A 26,015-nucleotide genomic window follows, 5' to 3' on the forward strand; every position below is an offset into this window, starting at 1 on the left:
ACACACACACACACACACACACACACACACACACACACACACACACACACACACACACCACCCCGCCAGTGGTATCTTGTATGAGCTCGGAGCATGCAGGTGACAGCTTACTGCCCCAGGGAAATATGACACGTAGAATGGGTGACGGGGTGGGGGGTTGGAGGCCAATTCCAAGAGAGGTTGTTGTGTGAAATGGGATTTTTGATCTGGGCTCCTCCTCCTCCTCCTGACAGGAACCTGCTTGCAGACCGACCCCCCAGAGCCCGCAGCCCTCCCAGAGAGGGTCGTCGCCATGGTAATGAGACTCACGGAAGCACTGGAGAGGGAAGGTGAGACACGAGGCTCACACCGCTGTGGTAGACTTCCACAATGGATGCTGTAATTATAATCCATCACAAGTTCTATTTTATGCTTTCATGGTGCTCTTGTTAAAAACAGACGGCTGTTTTGCTTGTTAAAGTGTAATGCCCTGACCAGGCCCAACTGATGACTGTTTCAGCTTGTGTCGTCATTGCATATGTGTAGCTATGTGGTACGTTGTCATAAAAAGAAATAGAGTTTTAGAAAGACCTGAATTTCTGCCTTCCTGGTTGTGCAGGATGGGAGAGTGAGCCCCTGTGCTGGTCCTCTTTGGACTCCCATGGTTCCTCGGAGCTTCTGCAAGCCCTCGATGCAGGTGAGTCATGTTACCTGCCCCTTTACCCTCTGCTCATAGGGCTTTATCATTAGGTGTGGCTAAAGTGGTGAAGACCTTATTTTTCAGATTCCCTCTGAGAAATGTTACCAACACACAGACAGCATGAGGTTGACTCTACTGAAAAAGCCTTTACTGCACGATGGATCCATTTATATATGAATTTCTAGTATTCCTGCCCACGGTACCTAGTTTAACAAGCAAACGTTCCAGGTTTTGAGTCGTCTTTAAGTTGTCTAAGTGGTTCTTGAAGTTCACGCGAGTGCCACAAGGGAGCACTCTGGTTCAGCTCGTCGTGGACGGACTGCGCTCCCGTGCAGTTTTAAAGCTCTTGTGCGCTGGAAGTGTTGTCAGAATGTTTTCCAACAGTTCAACTTCCAGTCATTTGTGCGGAACAGTTTTTTTGATAAATTCAAGCTTTAGGGTGAGCTTCAAAAAAGTGTATTGAATGGAATTTTTCAATCGTCCGGTCATCCAGTGTTTGTCCATGTACAGTATACAGTACGTTCCGAGACCCCCCCCGTCATTCTTGGGTATATTTGAAGGAATTAAGAGGAAGAGAATTGAAGAGAGTTGCAGGGAAAACTTTTAATCATATTTGTAGATTTATTTTGTGAATATTTACGCTATAACCGCTGAAATTGTTCGGTTTTTGCCATGTTTTTAGCATGGGGTCTGCTGTTTGCACAGGATTTTAGAGCATTTGCTCAGGTTAGACAAAAAACAAAAGCACTATTCCAACTAAATAAGTTAATTTATATTCTAATATGTGCCAAACCTGTGGGTCGCTGTGGTTTGCAGGCTTTCTCCCTGCTGGAAGCCCGCAAACAATTACACTTCCACTTTTATTCTGGCACCGAGAGGAGAGGCCAGCTATTATGTCCGCAGCCAAGGAAACACCAAGCCTGTTTAAAGGGCATGGAAACGCAATGAAAACATTACCTCACTGAATAGTCTGGACTCTGTGCGGACAGCAAATTGTATATTATGATTGTTGTTACGGTGGCGATCTCTTCTCACATAAAGTAAAATATGCATTTAAATAGATTTTTCTCAAATGGTGTCATGTAGGAATAAAAATGTAAAAATGCCTATTGATCTAATAGCTATTTTCTAGTATGCATGCGTATTCCATTAGGAAAAAAATGACTGACTCTCTCTGGTTTCCGATGGGATCAGGATAATGGGATGCTTTTTGATCAACTTTAATCGATGTTGCCCCCACCCCAATCCTATGCAGTAAAATAACTGTGACTTTCCTGCTTTTCCCTGTATCCCTAATATACCACGTGAAGCACTGCAAAAATCCTCATTTTACATTGGAATACATTCATACACAGAAAGGGAAGTAGTGTTACACATTTAATCCATTAGTGAACCTATTCAAGTTCAAGAGTACAACGGCAGGCCTCCCCTTGTGCTTGCGTCTGGATAATTTCAACGTAAGTGTAGTTGAAGTTTGTTGTCCACTGTGCTCTAGTCACGCTATGATCCCACTCCCCCCCCATAGCTTTTAGTAAACACAAAGGAACCACAGAAATTCGAGGACACCCTGGTGTCCCAGATGTATCTTGAAATGTCACTGGTTGCCTCCTCTGCAAGACAACATCAGAAATGTCTGGGGACAGGAGTGTTGGAGCGCGGGCAGCCCAGCCAGTGGCCTCCTTTTGCTCCAGTGAAACACCGCAGCAGGCGTCGGCATGGTCCCAGCCTCCCGGCAGAGGGGTGAGGGAGTTCGCTGGGGCCAGGGCGGAGGCGACAGGGCCCTGTGGTCACCAAGGAATGAGGCCTGTCAACTCTGGGGCTATTTTCTCCCCTGCCTTGAAATGGGGTTTCTTTTACTGAAACTGTACACCACCCCTTGGGAACACTGGACACAGTTTTGGAGATGCACTCAATGCCGGGGGCCAGCTTCTACATGTCTGCCTACAAGTGCATCAGCAGTGCAGTTCGCGTGCATTTACACACTCACACACACGGCGCCTGTCCTTTGGTGTGCAGGGAAGCTATTCCGTGCAGTTTCCGCTGAGCAGTTACATGTCGATGTCTACTCGTGTAACTGAAGTCCCACTTGGGAGATGCAACCAAACGTTTTCATTCTGCACATGCCGTTCTGTCCGTTAGAACCTGATCTATATGGCTTCTCATTCATTTGTCTGATGATGTTGACTTGCATGATTATTTTGCAGTTTGCTTACCAGACATATCCAGCCAGGGAGTATATGCAATTCCCCTTTTAAATATCAGATTTTTATTAATCTAAAAAAAAAATGTAGGAAAGTGATCAGGAATTGTTGATTATTTGGATAAACCTTTATGCAGCTACTCATGTGATGTACATTAGTTCATATGGTGGATAGTAAATTAATTGCGGTTTCAAATCGTGTCTGCGTCTAAGTCTTTCTGCTGATGTAATGCACATATAGTTTTTTCTGTGAGACGTACGTCGCTTTGGAGAAAAGCGTCTGCTAAATGAGTAAATGTAATCTATTAAGGTGGGTTATTTTGCGTAAATGATTTAGTTTAATTACTTGTAACGCAGGAATGTTTGAATATGGTGGTGGCGGAGAACTGCATAGCCTTCTGCAGGTCTTTTTTTGTACATATTTATGGTATTTTATTTTCACAATGTACGCTCAGCAAAATTCATTCTTGCTTCCGTTGGACAGTATTAATTCACAAACAGACCTGGGGCCTTTTCTGTCCTCCGATCCACAGTGTGTTGCTATCTACAGAGCTTCTACTTCACATTGTTTTTTTCTGGATTGAATCATGATTGTCAACACATGTCTCAAATTTGGAAATTTTCTCTTTGTGGTTATTTTGTAGACAGACTTTTAGCTTTAGGCTGGTGCATGGACATACACCACAGGAAATACAGTGAGCGGCTCAACAGCCTCAGCTAAGCAAAACAAGGGAAACTTGTGTAACTGAAGATAAATTTTTATGATTATTACCAAGGAGAAGAGGCGATTTTGGGTTGATATAACTTAGAAGTCGAACACGGAACAATTGAGAGCTCTTTCCTTCTTGAACGCACTGTGCTCTGTTTGAAAATAGCCATGTAAATGTTTCATCAGCCATGGGTTTAACAAAAGGACCTTTTCTGCGAATCTGCTCAATTACACGTGCTAATATCTTTCTGCGTAAAACCCCACCCCCTTTTCAACAGTCATTGGAATGGAAATTCCTTGGGCTCTGCAGATATGGTGAGGATGGAAATCCAATCACAGCACTTTAAAGGTCTTTCAGAAAAGCTGGCAACTGCCTGTGCGTATAGAAGAAGGCTTGTACGGTAATGAAAGCTTTATTGGTGATCTTCCTTGTGGGATTTTTGTAACACACTGTGCTCTGAATATTGTTGAAGGGAATAAGCAGCAGGGCACTAAATGTGCATTTCAGTGTTTGCGAGCTCACGGTCCTCAGTGAGGTTTTTGTGACTGCGTCTGCTTGTGTGACTGTAAATCCAGGGTCACACACAGCTTCCATCAGCTTTTATGATTGGCTTTGACGTACAATCAGCTTCACATCCATGCATATTGAAGCCTCTTTTCCTTCTTTTAAATTGTGTAATTACAAAAAGGACCGTCTTTAGACGGCTTTGAGCTGGAGGTTTAGCGCGGTTATTAGGTGTTTGCATTTGTACAAAACATTTTAAATGCCTTATACTTGTACATTTGTTTTTGAGTTACACAGCTCTACATTTTAAGTAAAGGTTTCCTCAAAGACCCAACAGCAGGACTCTTGAGACTCTCCCAACCAGTTGTGCACTTATAGCCAAAGTAGGCCTGCACTGTATGCTGGAACTTTTCATAGCTTTCTTGTACAGAGTGTACAGAACATGTTTATTTTAATATTATTCTCCCATGCACCATTGTTCTTCAGGTTTGCTGAAGTTATACATCATTGTCTTATTAATAAAGTCCATTTATAAAATTGATAGCAAGAAGCTTTTCGGTGCTAATGACAGATCTGGGTCTGTCGTAAGACAGCAAAATTGCAATTTTCAGTTTTGTCACAACTCTGTCTCCTTCTTTTCTCCTGTACTGCTGTGTCCTTACACATTCACAAGAACTTCAAGGAAGAGTATAGTAGAGTTACTATAGGAAGGCTCATGATTCTTTGGAGTGAGTTGTAGAAAACAATACAGATAGCTGCGATTTACTTAATAAAATGAACCATTTACAGATTAACTGTTAGATTTAAACTCAGAATATGGCACTACTATAGTGGTATTGTACACGATCGACTCGCATCCAGTCTCTCGGCTTCTCTAAATGATGTTTCTTACTAGCAGAACACAACATTGAATTTCAATTCTCCCCGTTTAAGTGGTCAGTCCCCACACTTGAAGCATGGAGGCCTGTGATGGAAATTGATTTCTCCTTTGTGCTGTTTTACGCACCCACTCCAGTTCCATTACAGCAGGAATCACACTGAAGAAGTAGCTTTGTGGTTTTGTGGTTAAGGCCAGCAGGTCAGGGGCTGAAATTGCTGGTGGGGCAAGGTTGTCCTGAGCTTGAGCTGTTCTGGGAAGAAGAATAGTAACATCTATGAAATACTATAGTGAAATGGGCACTGTAGTCTTGGCTGTAATAGGCCATAAATGTGAACAAATGTTTTCTGCATGTGTGTCTTTGGATTTCAAAGTGCATTTTGACTTTTGTTTTGGAAATGTAAAGTGTTTAGCAAAGATTTAGCAGTCAGTGAAGTGGTTAATGGCATATACTGTATATTTAACAAAGTCTACTTGCGAAGATCCTGCAGCAGGACCCATTGAATGTCTGTTACGGTGCCTAACATGATATGGTTTAGCCATTTCCTGGAGTATAATATAACAAACTGAGTGACTGTGGGGTGGGCAGTATTTCAGTGGACACAGGTTCAGTAGTAAAACAGAACAAAGAGTATTATGGTCTTTATCGACACATAGAAATGTCCTGTGTGATTGGTAATAAGAGCTACTTCTCAGAAATCAAAATGTAACCAAACTAAAGAAATGGATTTGCACCTCTAATGAAAATAAAATCACAAGTAAAGCTCAGCACGATTGCTGTCGACAACACTTATCAGCTGTCCTCTTTCTAGGTTCAAATCACATTCAGGGCGATAAATTTCACGTGCTTATTAAAAGAGAATTCTTGTGAAACTAAGGACTCATAACTGAAGGTATGGGTTTATGGAGAAGATTAATTATCTTCTGAAGCATCAACTTAGTAATGAAATCATTTATTTCTACTTTATGCAATATTACAGCTACATTCAAGCTTGTTTTTGTGTCTATATATACACTTTGTTCCGTTAATTTATACATTGCTCGTTTTCCTTTAGAAATGCAAGATGAGTTTAAAACTTCCAAACTCAGTAGCACCTGCAAGGAGATCATGTGCTGTATCTAGAGAGAAGAAAAATCCAGAGTAGGGGTATTTCAGGATTGTCTAAATCCTGCTTTGTCAGCAAGAAAAGATTAACAAGCTGAGGGGAAAGCAGGGCTTTGGTTTTAGGCCCTTTTCGAGTATTGCTCATTTTTTGGCCATCCCTATTTTGGGCATCTTCAGTCTGGAGCTTTGCCATCCCTTCTGCAGCTGACACTGGAGTGTAACGCGCACCACAGGCAGGAGTGTCAAAGAGCTGGGTTGCTGCCGGGCCCTGCACACGCATCCTAAGGAAGCGACAACTAATGTGGGGCAACGCTCACAGCATGGCTGGGCACATTCATAGCAGAACATCCCTCCATGTGCACTCAAACCCAGCTAAACTGAAACCAGATGTTAAGATTTTTTTCCCAATTTCTGAACATTGTGTTGCCATCCAAACAGTGGTTGTTTATTTTTCTTGTTCAAGACTCCATTTCACAATGAGGTTTGGGGAGCAGCTGTCATTCCCATGGAAGCTGTACAGTACATTAAATCATGCAGAACAATTTATCTGTATCACTTCTCTGCAGCTAACCTATGCTTTATAGATTTAGCCATCTGTACATCCTTACACACACTGAAAACAGATTGAATTAGGAATCCTCACTTTAGAGCTATTAAGGTAATTTGATTACCCTTGCAATCTCTGCACAGGATCATGTCTTGTGACTTTTCAGTCTTTCAGTAGTCACCACTGGCTCTAATTTTGAATCCAACCCTCCATAACAAGGCAAATCCAGAGCTAGTGCCTGCTTTTTTGAATTACTATGATATTGTTTTGTAGCTCAGTCCAAGCTTTTCCCCTGGAACAATGTACAGTTTGACCCATTTATAAAGCTGAGTATTTCACTGGAACAACTCTGGATAAATACTTTGCTCAGGGGTATTACAACAAGGCCCTCTTGGGGTTTAGTGCAGCAGCCTCCAGGTTCCAAGTCCATGCCCTGAGCTATTACTCTACCTGCCCCCCTTGTTTCTAGTTAAATATATGAGCAAGTTCTATTTTACACTAGCAAATTGCTACTGGGTTGCATAATAAATCATGTTGACATGTATGTAAATGCTTCATAGGGGAGGCCTTGGAACAGCCTTGATTGACAGGGTGGAGGGCTCTGTGGACGGAAAGGAGATTCTGAGAGACAAACCTTGTTAAAGAGTCAGGAATTGCTGATGAGGTATGGATTTAACAAGTGGGTTGTAATGTGTGATCAATCAATGGTGAGAAATAATAGGCGGCAGATCTTACTGGAGGGTGATTAGAAGAATTGCGAACGAGGATTGATTGGGCAAGCAGATTAACCGAGACATAAGATGCACAGAGGCTGTCGATAGAAGCCACAGCTGGTTTTTTAAGATTAACTGATGCGCTGGGGAATGGTTCACTGCAGAACTGGTAAGGGAATGCAGACATGAGCCACAACAGTCCGGGTGCGCAGGGCAACTGTGCAAGGTAACTGTCATTTAACAGGTTACATTTATTCAATTAGCAGATGCCATTCTCCAAAGTGACATACATCTCAAAGAAAAATACAGTTAAATACTTTTCAATGGTCGGGGGGCGCGGTGGCGCAGTGGGTTTGACTGGGTCCTACTCTCTGGTGGGTCTGGGGTTCAAGTCCCGCTTGGGGTGCCTTGTGATGGACTGGTGTCCCGTCCTGGGTGTGTCCCCTCCCCCTCTAGCCCTACGCCCTGTGTTGCCGGGTTAGGCTCCAGCTCCCTGCGACCCTGCTTCGGACGAGCAGTTTCAGGTGTACACTTTTCAATGCTTAGGTTTTTTTTTTCTCCAAGCCCAGCTTTGCTTTCTGTTTCCGTGTTTGTGTCGAAGATGAGCAGTGTCTCTTCAGTGGTCAGATGTCAAACAGGATGGGGTGGATGAACTGAACTGGCTTTTCTCACTCTACTGTTTCTGAATAATTAAATGCTGAACCATTTGTGGATCCATTTGAGTTCCAGGGTGTTCACAGGACCACAGGAGTCAGGAGACAGATGTAAAGGTCAAATGACTCTTACTTTAAAATGTGTCTCAAACAGCTTATCCTAATTTAACAGCCTCACTGGGATTTAGCTGAGGTTTGTCTCCCATGTCCAGTCCCTCTGAGACAATTCGTATAATGTGATAAGTATATACATTGCTCTTCCGTCATGCTTGTGGATGTTTTCGTACTGGGCAGCAAAAAGTATGGGGGTACAATAATGCTTTATTTGTGCTGATGCAGACTAGGCATTTAAGGCATGCTCTTTTTCTCTTTGTTCTTTTTTCTCTGTGAATGAATTTTCATAAAACTGCCAAAATTATTGAAAGCATTTTGACCAACTGATGTATATCTAATAGCAAAATTTGGCAGTGCGGACTCTGTACATTAACCTTTAATGAGGTGAAGTGTTCAAACACTCAGTTCCAGTGCTCAGTCATTCTCTTCTGTGCATCCATTCTCTGTGCGCTTCTACATCAACACACGTGGACTGAGAGCTTTTACACCTCTAAGTGTACAGCAGTGGCGACGCTCACTCCTTTTCCCAAAACTGTGATGCTCTGACCCACGAGGGAGTTAACTGCTGGAACGTAATGACTGAATGATTGCTTGGTATACTGCTGGGCACTTTATTGGACGGCTAATCAGGAGCGGCTCAATGTCATTAACACTGCAGTCCAGGGGTCTGAGAGAAAGGGCAAGTGGGGCTGGGGATGGTCTTAGACTTCCCGGTGAAGCTGTCTGTCCACACAGGTCCTGCTCTGCCGTTGTCCTCATGGTACCTTAGCTAGCCGGTGGTTGGTGGGATGAATCACCGTTTCCTCTCTACTCCATCGGCTCAGCCACTGTATTGTGTGCGTTTCAGAGTTATGGGAGCAGTCCTCTGTAGGCTGCATATTGGAAGCCCATTGTGTGCTTTCCAGCGATGATGCCCCGCATTGTACAGGAAGATCCCAGCCGGGGGTTTGGTTTCCTGTGACTCATGTCTAAGGAAAAGCAAAAGCCCTACGTTTATTTTACTAGCTGAAGGTAGATTGGGCTGCTAGTAATGGTATCTAAGGTTTTTTTTTTTTTCCACTTTTTCACAAAAATCCATGGAAATGTTGATATTCAATACTGTATAACTTTTTTTTTCAGTTCACCCACACATGACCGGACCAAATTGGAATGACCGACCTGTCCAGTGCATCACAATATAATTTTTTTAAATGTGTTGTCCAGAAATTTTAAAAAAAAAAATTGAAAAGAATGGGGAGGGGGAACACAAATTTAAACATCACTTCAGTATTTGATGTGATTTACTTGCATTAAACTTTTAATAGTAATGTAAAAAAACAGGAACGTAAAAAAATGCAGATTTCTTAACTGTCTTAAAACAAGATTATGATCTGTATATTTATATATATATCATCGATATATTGGAATGACTGATCAATCACATAACCGAAAACCTCCCCTTTTAGTTCAGTCACACAAAGACTGACTTATACAAAGAATATAGACTAAAATTATGCTTTTGACAGTATGTTGTACAGTGCTGTTGTTGGTGCCAGTATGTTTCTATACATTGTATTTTTGCAGATATTTTGAGGTAAATCAAGAGCCTACAAACTGCTGCTAAAACTCCTTGGGAGATCTGAAATTTCTTTGAAATCCATTAAAAAAAATCCATGTTGCAATCTTTTAAACATAACATGTAGTGCTCCAGATGTTAGTGGTGATCTGATGAATGTGATCCTCTTATAGAGCCCTCAACTGTGGACTTGGAGCAGTACAACCTGCCTACCTTGGCAGCCACCCTGAGGTGCTACCTCCAGGACCTTCCATGCCCCATTGTTCCAGCTGTGATCTACAGCGAGTTGGTTTTCACGGCCCAGGGTAAGACCATAAGGACATGGAAAGCAGGTCAGCCTTTAACTTCTAAAGGGCCTGATGAGCTTAACTTGATAGCTGTAGCATGGACATTGTTTAAAACCAGAACATCAAACAGGCTCTATTCGTGTCAGTGCCCCATACCTTCCCTTGCCAGACCTCTTCTCTTGTTTTAGGGCAACTCGCAGTTATTATGAAGAGCTGCTGCTGTCTTTATTATAAACACCTCAACATGTGAAGCTCTCCAATGTTGTTAAGAGCCTGAAACACTGTGTGTGCATGATGGTTGTGGTAGGGGAGGGCTAAGGATTATAGCACATGCCTTAGGACAAAATCACAATCTTCCACCCTCCCTGAATGCTTCTGAAGCCAATTTATCTTGCATTGTACTGTGCAGCCACGCATCTCTGCACAATATACAAACTATTAAGTTCAATCTATAGCTGGTAGCTGTGATCTGCTGCCATTGTTGCCTTGACAGTGAGACCCAGGGTTTAAAGGCAACGAACCATGCAATGGACACTGAGGTTCAGCACACCTGAGGTAAGGTGAGCACCACATAACTTGGGCATCAAAAAGGCCGGCAAGTCACTGATGGCAATAGGCTTTTGCAGCGAAACCTTTGATAATAATCCCCAGTGATCTCCTTCTACACCTCAGAGCCCTTCCCCAAATCTGATTCTAGCATTACCCGTCACTTGCGGTTCCTTAAAGTAATTGTCTCATGTCTCCGTTGTTCAAGCTGGGCAATATAATCCCCAGATTCTCCCATCCTCTTAATGTGGGTTCCACTTGCCTCAAACCCATTCATACGAATGCCTCTGAAAAAAATGCCTCAGCCGCATGGAAGTCAAATCACATTAAGACATTTCTGTTTGAACACTGGGTAACGTACGGTATATCTATTCTATCTGTGCATGCAGGTTGAATCCCAATCTGGTTAAGGCGTTATCCTGCGTGATCTCTTTAAACGTGCAGACTGGGATGAGACACCCATCTGCCTAACTGGGCCTGACAGCCTATTTCCAGAGAGGCTCTGTGCCTGGTGTTGGCTGGCCTGTCTCTTCTCCCGCTGGGCTGCTACTGCTTATACCAGGGGTCTCTCTTTCTCCACGTCTGAATAGAGGTCAGGATCTTTCAGTATAGGCCCGGGGAGCACCGACGAGGGCTCTTCGGGGGGGCTGTGTCTGTTAAGATGGTGGTCAGCATTCTGGCCCTATGATGAGAATGTCAGCAAGCCGTCAATCACTGAACTCGACTTCAGCTGCCTGTGACTGTTGAACCAAAGACAATCCCTCCACATAAGCATTTCAGTAAAAGTAGTCTGTATTCACAATAATGAGATTGTGAAGGAAGCCAATGTGTGATACCTGCCAAAGACAGCAAAAGCCTGGACCCTTCATTTTGCATATGTGTTTGACAGCAAGATTTAAATATGACAACAGCAGCTGAGTCTTGCTATGTATTGAATGCTAAATTTTTCCAGGTCATTTTTTATTCCCAGCTGTCACTGTCCAAGGTGTTTCTGTTTTGGTTGCTTTGATTTGTTAGTTGTTACTGAAAATGCCCACTCTTTTCTATAAGTTTTGTTGTGGTCCAAGACAGCGTTTTTCTGTGTCATTTTTTTATCTTGCTCTGCATTTTTAAGCTTTGGATTTCTGTGTCTTTTTCAGAGATTGAAAACATGGATGAATGTGGCCAACAGCTAAGGAGAGTCCTGGAGTCCCCCAGCATCCCACAGCCTAATTACCAGCTCCTGCAGCACTTGACCAAGCACCTGTGTCGAGTAGCTCAGAGCGGGGCACCATGCCAGGCAAGCCCCACGATTCTGGCCCAGGCCTACAGCGAAACCCTCTTCCGACACTCCCTCTCAAGGTAAAACAAAATTCTAATATTAGACTTCCTGGTGAGATACAAATTAATATGGAAAAAAATCATACTTTATTGAGATAAAAAAGAAAAAAACCATGAAATAAGACGCAACTTTGATTGTTCTGACATGCTCTTCATTTAAAGCTTTAAATTTTTTCCTACGTTTTTTAATTTTTATCACAATGCATTTATCTACCTTTGTTTGGATTGAATGCAGAAATGAATATAATGTAATTAGCTGGTTAGTTTATGTAGTCCTATAGCCCAAGATGGCAAAAATACTGTTGTACTATTACAGCAGTGAGTCAGAAATGTGTAATTTTTATGGTCTGAATGCACAGTGTTAAACATTTTAACATAACATGAACTGCTTAATTTTTTTCCTCAAACCGTATAGTAGAACACATGTGACGTAGCATATCATTATCTTAAGCATTCTGAAAAATGAACGTACTATTATATACCAATATGGACACTCCAACATGCTTTGGTCTGTAAATTTGTTAGCTTGTGTGTTTTGCATTCATGCCAAAAGAAATGGAAACAGATGTAGAAATGTATGTTTATCTGACCTCCTTTACGAAACCACGGCGAATAGGCTGGCTGGAAGACAAAGAAGTAACGTTAGCGCTGAACCCGCACGGCTCCTGAAGGACTGCTATGCATGAAACAGGAGAAGGGAAATCACTGATTTAAGTACATGCACATGTGATCGTGCTCTTCCGTGCGATACAACGTATCGTCAGTTCAGTTCTCACGAAGACCCTTCCCACTGTTTCATCAGTCTGTGGTTTCGCCATCAGTCAAGGTCTTCTGAGTGAAGTTTACGGTCTCTGTCTCTCTGCCAGTGCGAGCGTGAACCCGGAACACCATGTGAAGATCGTTGAGGCGCTCATTGCGGTGGGAGGCCTGGCGGAGACGCAGGCAGCTCCAGGTATAATTACGGCTTTCGCTCATCTTCCATGGCTGCTCGTTTCATGCCGTCCCCACTTAGGTATGGGGAGATCTGGACTTAAGGCTAAGGGTGTCACTTTTCAAGCTGCTGTCTTACTGTAACACGCTGCCATCACTGGATATGTTACCACTACCCATCGAAAATGGATTAATGAGCATCTGTCCATACTGCAGGGGCGGAACATAAGGCGAGTTTTTGCAATAATTGCCTCAGATGTTTCGCTTTTAGTTTAACCATATTTCAGCAGCGGTTTCGCCAGAATTCTTTGTGAATGCAAATCTCTTATTGTTATATAACCGTGTGGCTTTTTCCTGGTTTTTTGGTAAATGTGACCGTTAGTTATGTTTGGAAGAAAGAAGTTATCAGTGTTTCTGACTGGAAGGACCTCTGACACAGAGTGGCAAAAGTCATCTGTTACCAAATTTAAATCTGCGATTCCCAGACAAAGTCTGTCATCTCTTGTCTCCGGTTCCAAGTCCAGACGGCGAGAAATGTCCTGCAGGATTTTTGTGCTGGCCTGCTGATCGGAATAGGCCCACAAAAGTCCAGCTAGCAGTCATGGTGACAGGAAAGCAGGGTTACTAATGAGAGAATAGTGGGAAACCAGCAGACAGCTGAGGAAGCCTTTATTTATGAGATATTGCAGGGTCTTGGCAGCCCCACCAAAGTGGATTCTAGCTTTCCAAAAGAGTCAGAAGCTGCTAGGGTTTGCTACTGGGATGTTTTGTAGTGTAGCAAGTTTGTCTGAACTCAGACGGTAAGCCGTGCTGCGTAATTTATTCATTCTGGACGTTTAGTCTTCAACAAGAAAGGTTATTTCACCAGTTTTCACAATTAATTCTATGTATTCTGCGCTTTTTCTTACTAGCATGGTTACTCAGAAATAATTTAGCAAAATGACATTTTGTAGAAGGGTATTAACTGTGAAGGCAGTGACAGTTTTGTAAAGAAAAGGGGAAGATATGTCAGGAATGCTTAGTGGCTGGGAGTGTGAGTGTGAGTTTGTTGAGAGAGTTTGCATGTGACATGGAGTTAATGGCATTAGCTACAGTGAATCTGGGGTACAGTTTCAGGTGCTCTCCTGAAGGAGGTCCAAGCACTTTAATAAAACAGCTGTATTGATTGTCCTCAAGGGGGTGCGGTGGCGCAGTGGGTTGGACCGCAGTCCTGCTGTGCGGTGGGTCTGGGGTTCAAGTCCCGCTTGGGGTGCCTTGCGGCGGACTGGCGTCCCGTCCTGGGTGTGTCCCCTTCCCCCTCCGGCCTTACGCCCTGTGTTGCCGGGTAGGCTCCGGTTCCCCTGCGACCCTGTATGGGACAAGCGGTTATGAAAATGTGTGTGTGTGTGTGTGTGATTGTCCTCACATCATAGATCAATGTAAAAATGCACTATCACGACCACAGATGCGAAATCCCCGATGGCCACTCGCCATAACTGCACACCCAGCCCCAACGGATCTGACGACACGCTCCCAGCCCTGCATAAGGGCTGAGGTCACGTAGGTGGTTTGCAGATTCTTAATCAGCCCTATACTACTCTCTTGCAGTTTCTCTTTCGATACATATTGACTGACTTGTTTTCCAGTGCGTCCTGCTCCTGTCCTTCGTGGTTCTGTCCAGATGTCGTATTCCACCTCAGTCCACGTTTCGTCTCGTCGTATTAGTCTCACGCACGTGAACTCATTTCACTTAATCTCAGAATACACTCTACCATTGAGGTTATTGTACTATATGTCTGTGTCTGGATGTTCCAGTAACATATGTCCATGTCCATTTCACGTATGGACGTTACACTAACCAGGACAAGCTAAAACAGAGTGTCAGTGTGCATGTGGACAAGCACATTCATGGAGAATTGTTTGGTGTCAAGGTAGAAAGAGCGTTAGGGAGGTGCACTCTTTCTTTTACAGTTTGACTCATGCAACAGGGTTTTGATTTTCTTTCAATACTAAAATCTTACTGATTCAGCATTGCCAGTGTTATGCATTAAGAGTCTTAGTCGCACAGTATCAGTGACTATGAAACCTTATAATGAAGCCAGGGAGGCAAAGTGATGTGGCTAGTTGCCTGTTGGTACAGAACACATCATGCCAAGGTGACTAATTATATTAGAGAATTTCTTAATTCAAAGGGCATTAGTGAAAGCGGCTTAGTTGCTCCGGCAGACCTTGACACTGCTGTGTCTCATGAACACTAATGGGTAGAGAGCTCTGTGTTTCTGTAGAGGTCCCAGCGTAGCGTGTATAGTTCATGGAAAATCGGGAGCACTCGGGTGAATTCTGCTGATAAATGCATTCCCATTGTGTGACACCATTGCACCTACACACGTACCCAAATTTAAAATGTCCTTTGCATGGCAGTATCTTTGCAGTTCATATTTCATAATCAGTCGTATGTATTTATGCTCTCACGTGATGAATTATGTTTAGAGTAGTATTGTCTGGTTTATTATGCCTGTTATGTCAGCTTATTACTTTTTGTGATCATGACTGGTCTTGAGACACAATAAGCCTCACTTGCAGTACAATATAAACTAAGTGTCTACAAGATAATATTTCAGAAACAGTATACCCATGACAGATGTGTCCAGTCTGTTGTGCTCCATTTTTAACTTGTTCTGACAGCCACAGCTACTCAGTTTTTAGGATTTATAGACCAGGGGTCCAACTTTGACTGTTTGACTTTAAAGCAGATCATCTGACAGGTACTATACACAGTAATAAGACCATGAAATGGGGTGACATAGCAGTTATAAACACAGACTGAAAACCTGAAAATTCTTGGTTCAAGATCTGGGAGTTGTCCTGCTTTTCTGCCTTTGATAAAGGTACTTAAGGAGCTATATCTAGCTACATAAATGGATGAAATTGTGACTTTGGATATAATCATCTTCCCAGCAGGCAACACTGGTCGTGCCCAATGGCCTGCAGCCATGAGTACTGTACCCATAATGCACATGCTGTTTATGTCATTCTTCATCAATGCCTGGCTGGGAGAGCATGTTGCTTTATGCCGTCTTCTGGGAGTAATGTTTGACTGCCTGACTGTCAGATGGCTGGTCAAAGGATTTTGAACCCATTGTTCCTGCAGAATGATAACGTTTTTGAGTCTTTGAGAAGGGAATGGGACAGGAAATAACTTCAGGTTTAAGGAACACACCTCATATGCTGTCTTCTTGGTGCCCTTATGAGCTTAGCTGAATTGCTCAGCCCATATTTTGTATTCTGAATGGAAGCAAGATGGGATTCACACTGTATTGCATAAGTGCTGCCAGTCTTGACGTTTCTAACTGCATAGGCAATTGGGTTGGACACGTAGACTATTTGGGAGATACTTATTTTTGATAGTTGGATCGACTAGGACTTAGTTTGACAACATTGATGCTAAACACTGAAAAACATTTTGAGATGCTGATTTTGCGGCATGGAAATCATGTGCAGACTTTAGAAGCTATTGTTCATACAACATTGCATAACTTAATTATGATTGAGTTGTTCTGATTATTGCATACCTTGTGCAATGGAAAAGAGCAACACAATATTTGCTTCAAAAGAGGCAAATAAGAAGTTTATTTTGAAGTTTCAAACAAGGCACACATGAAATTAAGTAAAACCCAGTAGTCTTTATCAGCTCATGACAGTAACCACGTCTATTTTCTACTGTATTCATGTCAAAGATGTTTAATATGACCATTAGCACAAGAGCTCAGTGAATAGTGATCCATTCCAGCTCAGAGTGCAAGAATATATTAACATTTTTAAATGTACAGTGCTGTGTGACAGGATGTGATGCCTTCCTGTCCCTTAGTTTTACCACAAAATCATTATTTTATCAAGGAGTCTTTCTCATCTGACGTTATAGCTGTGTAATTCCTTATGTTGGTTTAGAGGAAATCATGTATGTAGTAGCACAACAGAAGTCGTACAGGTGCAAACCAAGTAGCTATGTAGAATCAGGTGTGATTTATTCATTTTATATAATTATTTTAAGATTTAGATTTTATAACTATTTTAATAATTTATAGAAGAATAATAACCATCCCTAGAGGGTTCACATACTTTCAATCAGCATTTTAGTTTATTGTAATTTCTGTAGTCAGTTAGTAGTTACTCTATTGACTAACCTATTGGCTACTTTATCTCTGCCATCTTCCACGAAGATTGGAACAGTACCAGAGTTCCAGAGATGAGAACTTTTTCCTTTTTTTTAAATGTGCCAGATAGCATAGAGGGTAAAGACTGTATAATTTTAACCTGAAGGTTACCTGTTTAAATCCCAAGAAGTGCCTTGCTTGACTACCCTGAAGAAGGCGCTTAACCTCAGTTACTTTTGTAAAATACCAAGATGTATATGTGTTCTGGACTAAGCTATCAGCTTAAAAAGCAAATGAAGTAGGATTTTAATCTTTAACACATTTGGGTTTCTTTTAAAAGTGAGGAGAATGTCTGATGCCAGTCTGGAGCGCGACTGTGTGAAGTCTTCTTGAAAGATCAGCCCCCTGGTGGCAAAGCTGTTCCAGAGCATTGTTAGTAGACATAAGCCCAACAAGCAAAAAAATTACTAAAGCAGAGGGCAAAAGGCATGAAATGTGTAGTTGAATGAAGCCGAGGATGAAGCAGCACTTCCTGTCCTGTGCGTTCTGCATTCGCTTCCTGAGAGCGTGCCGGACTTTCTCCAGCAAGGTTAATCTCCTCATATTCCACTCGACCAGTGGAACTTGGCTGTGCCCCACAGGCTGTCTAATCTTAGGCAAATATTTTAATCAAACGTCTGTCAGTTCTGGGCTGCCGGTAATTGGTTTAGGCAGCTCTGGTTACACCAGTGCTGCTGATAGCTGGAAAAAACGAGAGAGAACTGGGAACTCTCACACAAGAAACATATTCATAAAATCACCCGATTATCATTAGTGGTGAACAGATTGAGAACCTAAAGAACAAAGTTGTACAATCATTGCTGGAGCTGAACTGTGCCATGAGAGTAATGCTTCACAAGCCATGCAACTTGTACAGTGACGATGTTGTTTAATGATGAAAATTAACATGCATGTCATGGACGACAGCAACTCACCATATAGTCTTTCTTGTATTAGTTATGGAGAAAGACTAAACCTCTCACTGAATTTCTACACGTCCACACAATCCACGTATTCCTTGGCAAGTTGGAGCTGCCTCTGACGCAGGAAGTGGGAGTTGGCCAGGTTCACGCTGTTCCTGACACAGGAAATGGCTACAGTTGTTCATGATACAGGAAATGGGAGTAAGCTCTGTCAGGCTCTAAGGGATCAGGGTATCCTTTACGCTCACACTTGTCCTTCAGTTCCGTAGCCTTTTTGGACCCTTTGCAAAATGGTCCCATCTCATAGTTGTAAACCATGCTTTTATTAATTAATCTGTAATGTCAGTCATATTGATATGTTAAAAAAAACTATTCTAAAGTGGTGCTGTTTTGTATGTATACCAAGGAAAGAACGCTGCCAAGTTGGGGTTCGTGCACTGAGTTGGCAGCAGAAATTTTCCTCTGTCTCTTTGCCCACAGCGGTAATAAAGGATTGCTTTGGAATTATTGAAGAGCATTGGTCATCCTTATAGTTTAGCTCATCGGTCATCCTAGTTATATCTGGCCTTTTTCATGTTATTGAATAGTAAATGCATGCTGTGTTGTAACTCATTGCTGGACTGAAACAGTAGTGCTCTGTAGCTGTTGTGATCCTATATTTTAATCAATTCTACATTTATATTTATTTATTTAGCAGACACTTTTTTCCAAAGCGACTTCCAACGAACTCTATGTAGTGTTATCAGCCCACACACCTTCTTCACCGCAGTGATTTACACTGCTATATACACTACTTACTGGGTCCCTCATCCATACATCAGTGGAACACACTCTCTGTGTCACTCACACACCATGGGTAACCTGAACAGCATGTCTTTGGACTGTGGTAGGAAACCCACGCAGAAACATGCAGACTCCACGCAGACTGAACAGAGATCGAACCCGCGTTCTCTCGCACCACCCAGGCGCTGTGAGACAGCTGCGCTATTCGCTGTGTCACCGTGCCGCTCATTCTATTAAGCACTATCACCACTCACTGAGTGAATACCTATTGTTAACATTAATTGCCTGCTTAATTTTAGTCACAAAAGGTGTTTTACGAGTCACTTCCTTTAGTACGTCACTGAAGTTTTCACTGGATTTTAAATGCAATAGGTCAGCTGTGCGTAAATCAACACTGGTTCAAAGGACCAACTCAGCTTACTGTTTTCATCACATCTTAATTGAATTGTATTAAAAGAAAAAATAGGAGTCATTTAGATGCTGATGGCCTGGCTTGGATTTTGCAAAAGTTTGCTCCATCAAGCCTGTGTTTCTGGCTTGAGGTTACTATAACTGAATCACGTGTAAAGGTTTGCTAACTCTAGGTTTGCATAGGTGAGCAGGTACTCCTTAAAAACACAATAGTTTATTGTATGAGGGATAAAAAGACGCTGCTCCTGTTTTTGCACAAATATTTGTGCATTGACAATTTTGTTTTTCATGTTTTCTCAGAACTGTCATGCAGATTACTCTCCAGCACTGCCCCTAAAATAGTACAGTGGGTCGAACTCAGAAAAAAAAACACATGACTAAAGTCAAGTGATATAAATTTAGTATCCACTGTTCAAGCTGTCAGCAGATGTAAAATGTTGCCATTTTAAAAAGGTTTTTGCTCCATTCATTACATAAACCAGGCACATAGTCCTGATTAACTTTTTTTTATGATAGGTGGTCTGACCCCATCAGGGTGGGTGGGGCTGCTAGAGGCTATAGCAACAGTTCCCAGACAACAGTGTGTGGAGTCAGCTCCAGTTTGTCACCTGAGCCCACCTTGCTGTTCTCACTAAGCACCGCCCACTTGAGAAGTTCTAAAGAACCCTTTGTCTAAGACACAAGAAGCCCAATGACACTGTTTACATATGTACAAAGGAGGGAAATGAGGCTGCAGCAAGTATTTACTCAGGGATAGAAATCACACCTTTTGTTTTAGGATGGGGAGTGACTTTTCGCTTTACTCATTTTACTAGGTAAATTCCCCTTTGAAGGAAGGCAGCCTTTTCTCGTTCCCATTTTGAAACAATGGAATGGAGAGCACATGTGGGGCCCAGTTGTGAGAACTTAGTGGATGCAGGAAGCACCGAAACAAAATTTGCTTTGATGAATCCAGGGGAGCAGGGTTCAATAAATGTGAACATCACTACAACCAGTGTGTTGTTTGACAGGACTAAGGTCATGTCTCTTGTTACAATGTTATGCCCCATCTCTGTGACTTGGACCCAAGTTGCCATGGAGGCACTTATTACCGTTCAGTATAATATTAATGAAAGAGTGAAACTTTTGATTACTTCTTTATGACCCTTTAATAGAACTAGACTTGCAATGCTCGGAATATACTGACCAGCTGATTGTGATGGATCTAGTGGAGCATTACGGTGGACCCTCACTTGATTCCCACCTGAGTGCAAACACCATGCTATTCCCAGGATTCATGACCTCGCTGCATGCGAGGGATCTCATGCATGTATTTATCTAGCTGCAGCACACACTCTCCTCATGCTTTAATTATTGCTATAAAGCTATCACTAGGCTTGTGTAACATATTCCCCCGGGGCATCAAGAAGAGCAGGAAGTGAATTTTTAAACAAGGGGGTGCTATCCTTGGTGTGGAGAGATGCACAGCAGATCTGCATTCATCCTGGCATTCAGATCAAGGCCATTTGCAGCCCTAGAGAAGGTAATTCAACAGGGAAGTGGAATAGTTACCTTTAAGGAACCTGTAACAAGAACCGCTTAAGCCTTTTCGATTTTGACTGCCAAGGTGCAGCAGTGCTGCCAGAGTTTGGCATTCAGAAGAGTTTACGTAAGAAAAGTCTCTCAGCAGTTGTCTGGATGCACATGGGTACTTCTGCTGTAGTCATTTCACTTCCAGACTCTACCTTTGGATTCCAGTTGAGAGTGACTGTGAATAAAACTTGTGTTGAATTCCTACTTCCAAGTGTTGAAACTGTGAAAATTCATGAAAAAAATATTCAGACAGTAGCAGAAAAATTATTTCATGGGTCAGTGGAATACGATGCAACTATCCCACACATCTGTGGAATATGTTTCAGCCATCCCCCAGCTCAGGGGTTGTTTTTGCATGTGTTGGCATTGTCAGCCTTCAGTGTATCTGAGAGAAAACAGAAAGACACTTTCTGGTCTTAGCTGTTTGATGCAAAAGTCTCTATTCACCAATACTGGGGTGCACAGGGGCATTCTCATCTTGTTTGTGTGGGTTTCCTGGGTATTTTGGTTGCCTTCTATAGTCCAAAGACACTTAAGATGAATCGAAATTGCCATTAGCGTGTGCTTGTGTGAGTGATTGTGTGCAATTGCCATGTCATAATGTGGCTTCACATCGAGGGTACACCCTGCCTTGAGCCCCTCATATCTCCAGATTGAGTCTGGGTGCTGGATTTACATCTTGAAATAGGTTTTTTTTTTTTTTTTGTATATGTTTTTTGCAGATTGTTAGCCTAGATAGTTCACAAAGCTTCACTATCAGCCAGCAAACTTTTAGGATAATGAAAATATGGGCTTTTATTCAGTGTTATCCTGTAACATATTGATGATATTTTGCCTATACATGATTTGTATTAGAATGTAATCAAATGTCTTAATACTTACTGTCTACTTATACTGTCAATAGGTAAAAAATAGAGAATTTCAAGGCTGACTAAAGATAAAGATGACTAAGAAAACTGCTTATTTTCTCTTGTTGAACACTTGTTTCTGTGAAAGGAGGTGGGAGTTTGAGGACGAGAATAGTATTGTAATGTGTTTTTTTTTTTTTGTTTTGCTTCAAGAAATTTTTCTGTAGTTTAAAAGATTATGCCTTTGGATTTTCACGTACACCTCTTCATTTTAAAAGATTTTTCCACGTAAAATGTTTCTATAGCTATTTTAATTAGAAAATATGGCAAACATGCAAACAAACAGCATAGAAATGCCGCACTTTACTGTTTTTGCAGTTCTGATTATTTTACTGAAGTTTCTCATTTTTGTGTAATTTTGTTATTTATTTACAATTTAATTAGATGGTTATATGATTATGTAATACAAAAAAAGCAGAAGATTAATCAATGCAAGCATATTTTTAAATCTGCTCATAAGCTGCAATGGTCTCTAAATGAGCATTGGCACTGGACACTGAAAAATTTTGAGTTTGCTACTAGTTGAAGGTACCTGAAGATAAAGCTGTATGCTTAGAAGATGCATGCTGGAAATTTTTTCATCAAGTAAAAAAGCCCATTAAGGCTTCTGACACTCACACCTTGGCTTCCAATGATATAAAGTTATCTGGAGATTAGGCCACGGCATACCTTCTGAAGAACAGACGGAGCAGAGTGCCTTAGCAGATATTTTGTTTTGGCCTGGGTCTCTGACAAAAACCCAGGCTTCAATCTACCTCCTGCCGCAATACTCTTGAGCATGGTGATTAACCTGAATTGCTTCGGTTAAAAATTAGACAGCTGTTTAAATGGGTAAATAATCACAAGTAGCTTAACACTAAGCCCCCTTGGAGAAGACGTAAGCTAAATGATATAATAATAACAACAACAACAATAATAATGCTTTCACCTCCCCATGATACACCGATTCACGTTACGAGAATTCAACTTCACAAGTTTAATACCCCTACTTCGAACTTCAAGGCACTTTATGTTTACAAAGGACCAAATCTGGATATTGTGCTCCTCCTGAAAGATGAACAGTACAAGAACTTTCCATTTATTCATTTAGCAGAAGCTTTTATACAGAGCAACATATGATTGTGAAGTACTTAATACTTAGATGACATGTTTACCTGGTCCCATGTTTACCATGGCAACATGGTACTTTGACCTTAGGTAAACATGTCAAGCTCTTAAAGTTTTACACATGTTACACTGAGATGACCTATGGTCACTGACACATTTATAAAACATAGCAATGTAAAAGACTCAAACACACACACACTAAAAGCCACCAAAGAAAGAGGCACTAATGTAGCATATTTGGACTAAATTTGGAGTAAACCCATGCTTTGGTGACTATACTTTGTGCAACATACAAAACTGCTGAATAAGCACAGACACCCATAGACATCCATAAAGTATTAAAGAGAGATTAATGAAGGGAGACTGCCCCATTATGTTGTATTATAATTAAGACTGAAATGATTCCCCAAGTAACAATGAAAATGCTTGATTCAAACAGGGCAACAGTGAAGAAAGAAATAGTGGACAATTTGGCTGCGAAAACACCAGATTAAGGCTAACACTACACACACACACATTTTCTGAACCGCTTGTCCCATACGGGGTCACGGGGAACCGGAGCCTACCCGGTAACACAGGGCGTAAGGCCGGAGGGGGAGGGGACACACCCAGGACGGGACGCCAGTCCGTCGCAAGGCACCCCAAGCAGGACTCGAACCCCAGACCCACCGGACAGCAGGACCATGGGCCAACCCACTGCGCCACCGCACCCCCTCAGGCTAACACTATACTCTACTAATTATCCTGATCATTACTGAAGTAATTGGAGAAGAAAAATACTTTCATATTTTATTAAACATCACTAGAAAATATCCAGGACAGGACAAAAATATGGCAAGTCTCTTTAAATTAAACAATTATTTTTTTCTATTTATAAAAATTGTATTAAGTGGCATTTTTAAATTAAACTAAAAAAGCAAACTAAACATGTTTAGCCAAAGTGCCATATTAATTACACTTCAAGTATGAGTTTTTTAAAAAAAAAAACTTTAGAAAATCTAGTAAATAACTGATTCATAACTTGAAAATTAACTGGAAAAAAAATGAAAGAATAAGTAATCTATATCTAAGAATTCTTTCAAAACTTTTTTGCCAAAACAACTTTTGGGCTCCAAACACCCTTTTACAGTCAGATAGAGACAGATAAAACATCATTAAATTCAAAGAAAACTGCAACTGAACCATCATTTTTTTCCATTTTGCAAAAAAATCTGTCCATATACTATTCTCAATTAGCCTAGAATAATCTCTTTCATATTTAATGTTATCAAATTAGAACTCTGAGTGGCAGAGGTTTCAAAATGCTGCCTGTCTACCCTGCATCAGGCCTCATCTTTCAATTTCATTTCTGTCAGCAAAGAAACACACACACACACACACACACACACACACACACATTTTCAGAACCACTTGTCCCATAGGGGGTCACGGGGAACCGGAGCCTACCCGGCAACACAGGGCGTAAGGGGGAAGGGGACACACCCAGGACGGGACGCCAGTCTGCCGCAAGGCACCCCAAGCAGGACTAGAACCCCAGGCCCACCGCAGAGCAGGACTGCGGTCCAACCCACTGCGCCACCGCACCCCCTAGCAAAGAAACAGTAAATGATCAATTATACAAAATCCACTCGTTTGGCTGTGTTTAAAACTTTGGGAATCCCAATATAAGTAAATCTTGGAATAAAACTAAAGATAAAAATACCAGTCTACACTTACAGTTGCAATTCACACATAACAGCAGGGAGACCTTGAACAAGCTTTATGCCAAACTTTCTCTGAAATCCACAAAATAGATATTATTATTATTATTCATAAAGATTATTTGAACAGCATTTATTCAGCACGTTCAGGAATTTTTTTTCTATTAATACTTGTTAACTGATTTTTCTGTGCAGTGCACATGGTCACTCCAATTAAAGTCGCATGACAAAAGGCCATCAGGGAAGAATCCCTTTATCTTGTAACCTGGAGAGGTGGTGGAATTGCAAAGGGATTAGAACCTGGGAGAACTTCTGCGTTACTGGCTTAATTTAATTAAAGGGGCTACATGCCCCAGGCTACAGTTCAAGGTCAGTGTTGACATACATTTAAATGACAATGTGGAACTCAATATGGAGCACCTGGCAACGGCGCTGGAGGCTTTTTTCTCCGACTACTGTGAATTGTTTTTATTGCATGATCATATAAAATATATAATGAATAATTCATCAAATAGTTCCCTAGCTATAAGAAATAGGGAACCAAATTCAAAGTCAGTCAGCCAAGGCAGCCCTTCCTACTGTGTCTTCTTTTCTGAGCATTACTTAGCCTTTCTCGTAATAACACCGTTGAATCTTACTTATTATCAGGTGTATCTGTTAGCAATGAATTTATAAAATTCCCCGTTCTTCATTGTGAATTGCATCCGATCTTCCACAACACAGACAGACACATATGCGGCCTAACTGACACTAGTCATGTGCATCGGCCACTAAAGAGTCTATGGTGTAGGATGCCAAAGCAAACATTGTGCATAAAGACCGAACTCTGAACCACAGCCGTTTTTCTGATGCCACACTCTAAACATCCCATGAAATGGGGTGTGTGTGCCTTGTACCACTACCATCTGCCAAGCACAAAGTGTGATGAGTCACACATAATGGCATAGCACCGCAATGCTGATGTCTCAGGACAGCCCTCTTTGCTTGGGCAATATGGTCAAAGCCAAATGATGACAGAGTCACACAACCATGCACTAAAGCAGACATCCTAATAGTCACATGAAATGTCAGAGACCCAGGCCAAAACAAAATATCTGCTAAGGCACTTTGCTCTGTCTGCTCTTCAGTTTTTTTGATTCCTTATAGAAATAAACTATCAACATTTAAACATTAAATTGGTTACTTAAATTGTGACATTGGTTTTACATCTGTGAGCCAAATGATCAGTATTTCTTAATCCACTTTACCATGTACCATAGGTCATGTCCTATGCTTATGAGGTAGACTCTGGACCAATGCCAACCTGTGTTGAACAAGTGGATATTGATAATGAATTAATGAAAGTTTAACAATAAAGATCGAGCTAGACACTGTAATTTGTTACAAGTATTATAACATTTTTGGTGTTATAACTGTTCATACTTAAAAAAATACCTTTTATTTTGGTTTTTAATTAATTTTGTGACATTTTTCATGTAGCAAGCAATTATTTTTTAATTGATGTTAATTTGATCTCCTCACTACAGAAAGTTAAGTAACAGTGTGATTTCATGGAATGGATTAACTACATTAACTGAGGGATGACCATACTTTAAATTCATTCATAATTATGCACAATCAGTAGAGACTGGGAGTTGCTTCTTACCCCTACCTTACAAAAGTTTCACTTCGCTAAGCCTTTGCCTTTATATGGCCCAGT

At 41.5% G+C, this 26,015-nt stretch overlaps 1 protein-coding gene across 1 annotated transcript in view; it reads left to right on the forward strand.

Moving 5' to 3' along the window:
* LOC108935188 (phosphatidylinositol 3-kinase regulatory subunit gamma-like) overlaps window positions 1-26,015 on the forward strand; it is a 110,356-nt gene that overhangs the window by 37,920 nt on the left and 46,421 nt on the right. Inside the window, exons 3-7 of the mRNA XM_018753590.2 lie at window positions 234-329; window positions 599-676; window positions 9,831-9,962; window positions 11,630-11,831; window positions 12,677-12,762. Coding sequence (XP_018609106.1) covers window positions 234-329; window positions 599-676; window positions 9,831-9,962; window positions 11,630-11,831; window positions 12,677-12,762 — 594 coding nt within the window. The remainder of the gene's footprint in view (window positions 1-233; window positions 330-598; window positions 677-9,830; window positions 9,963-11,629; window positions 11,832-12,676; window positions 12,763-26,015) is intronic.

Source organism: Scleropages formosus, chromosome 3, assembly GCF_900964775.1.
Source record: "Scleropages formosus chromosome 3, fSclFor1.1, whole genome shotgun sequence".
Taxonomy (NCBI): domain Eukaryota; kingdom Metazoa; phylum Chordata; class Actinopteri; order Osteoglossiformes; family Osteoglossidae; genus Scleropages; species Scleropages formosus.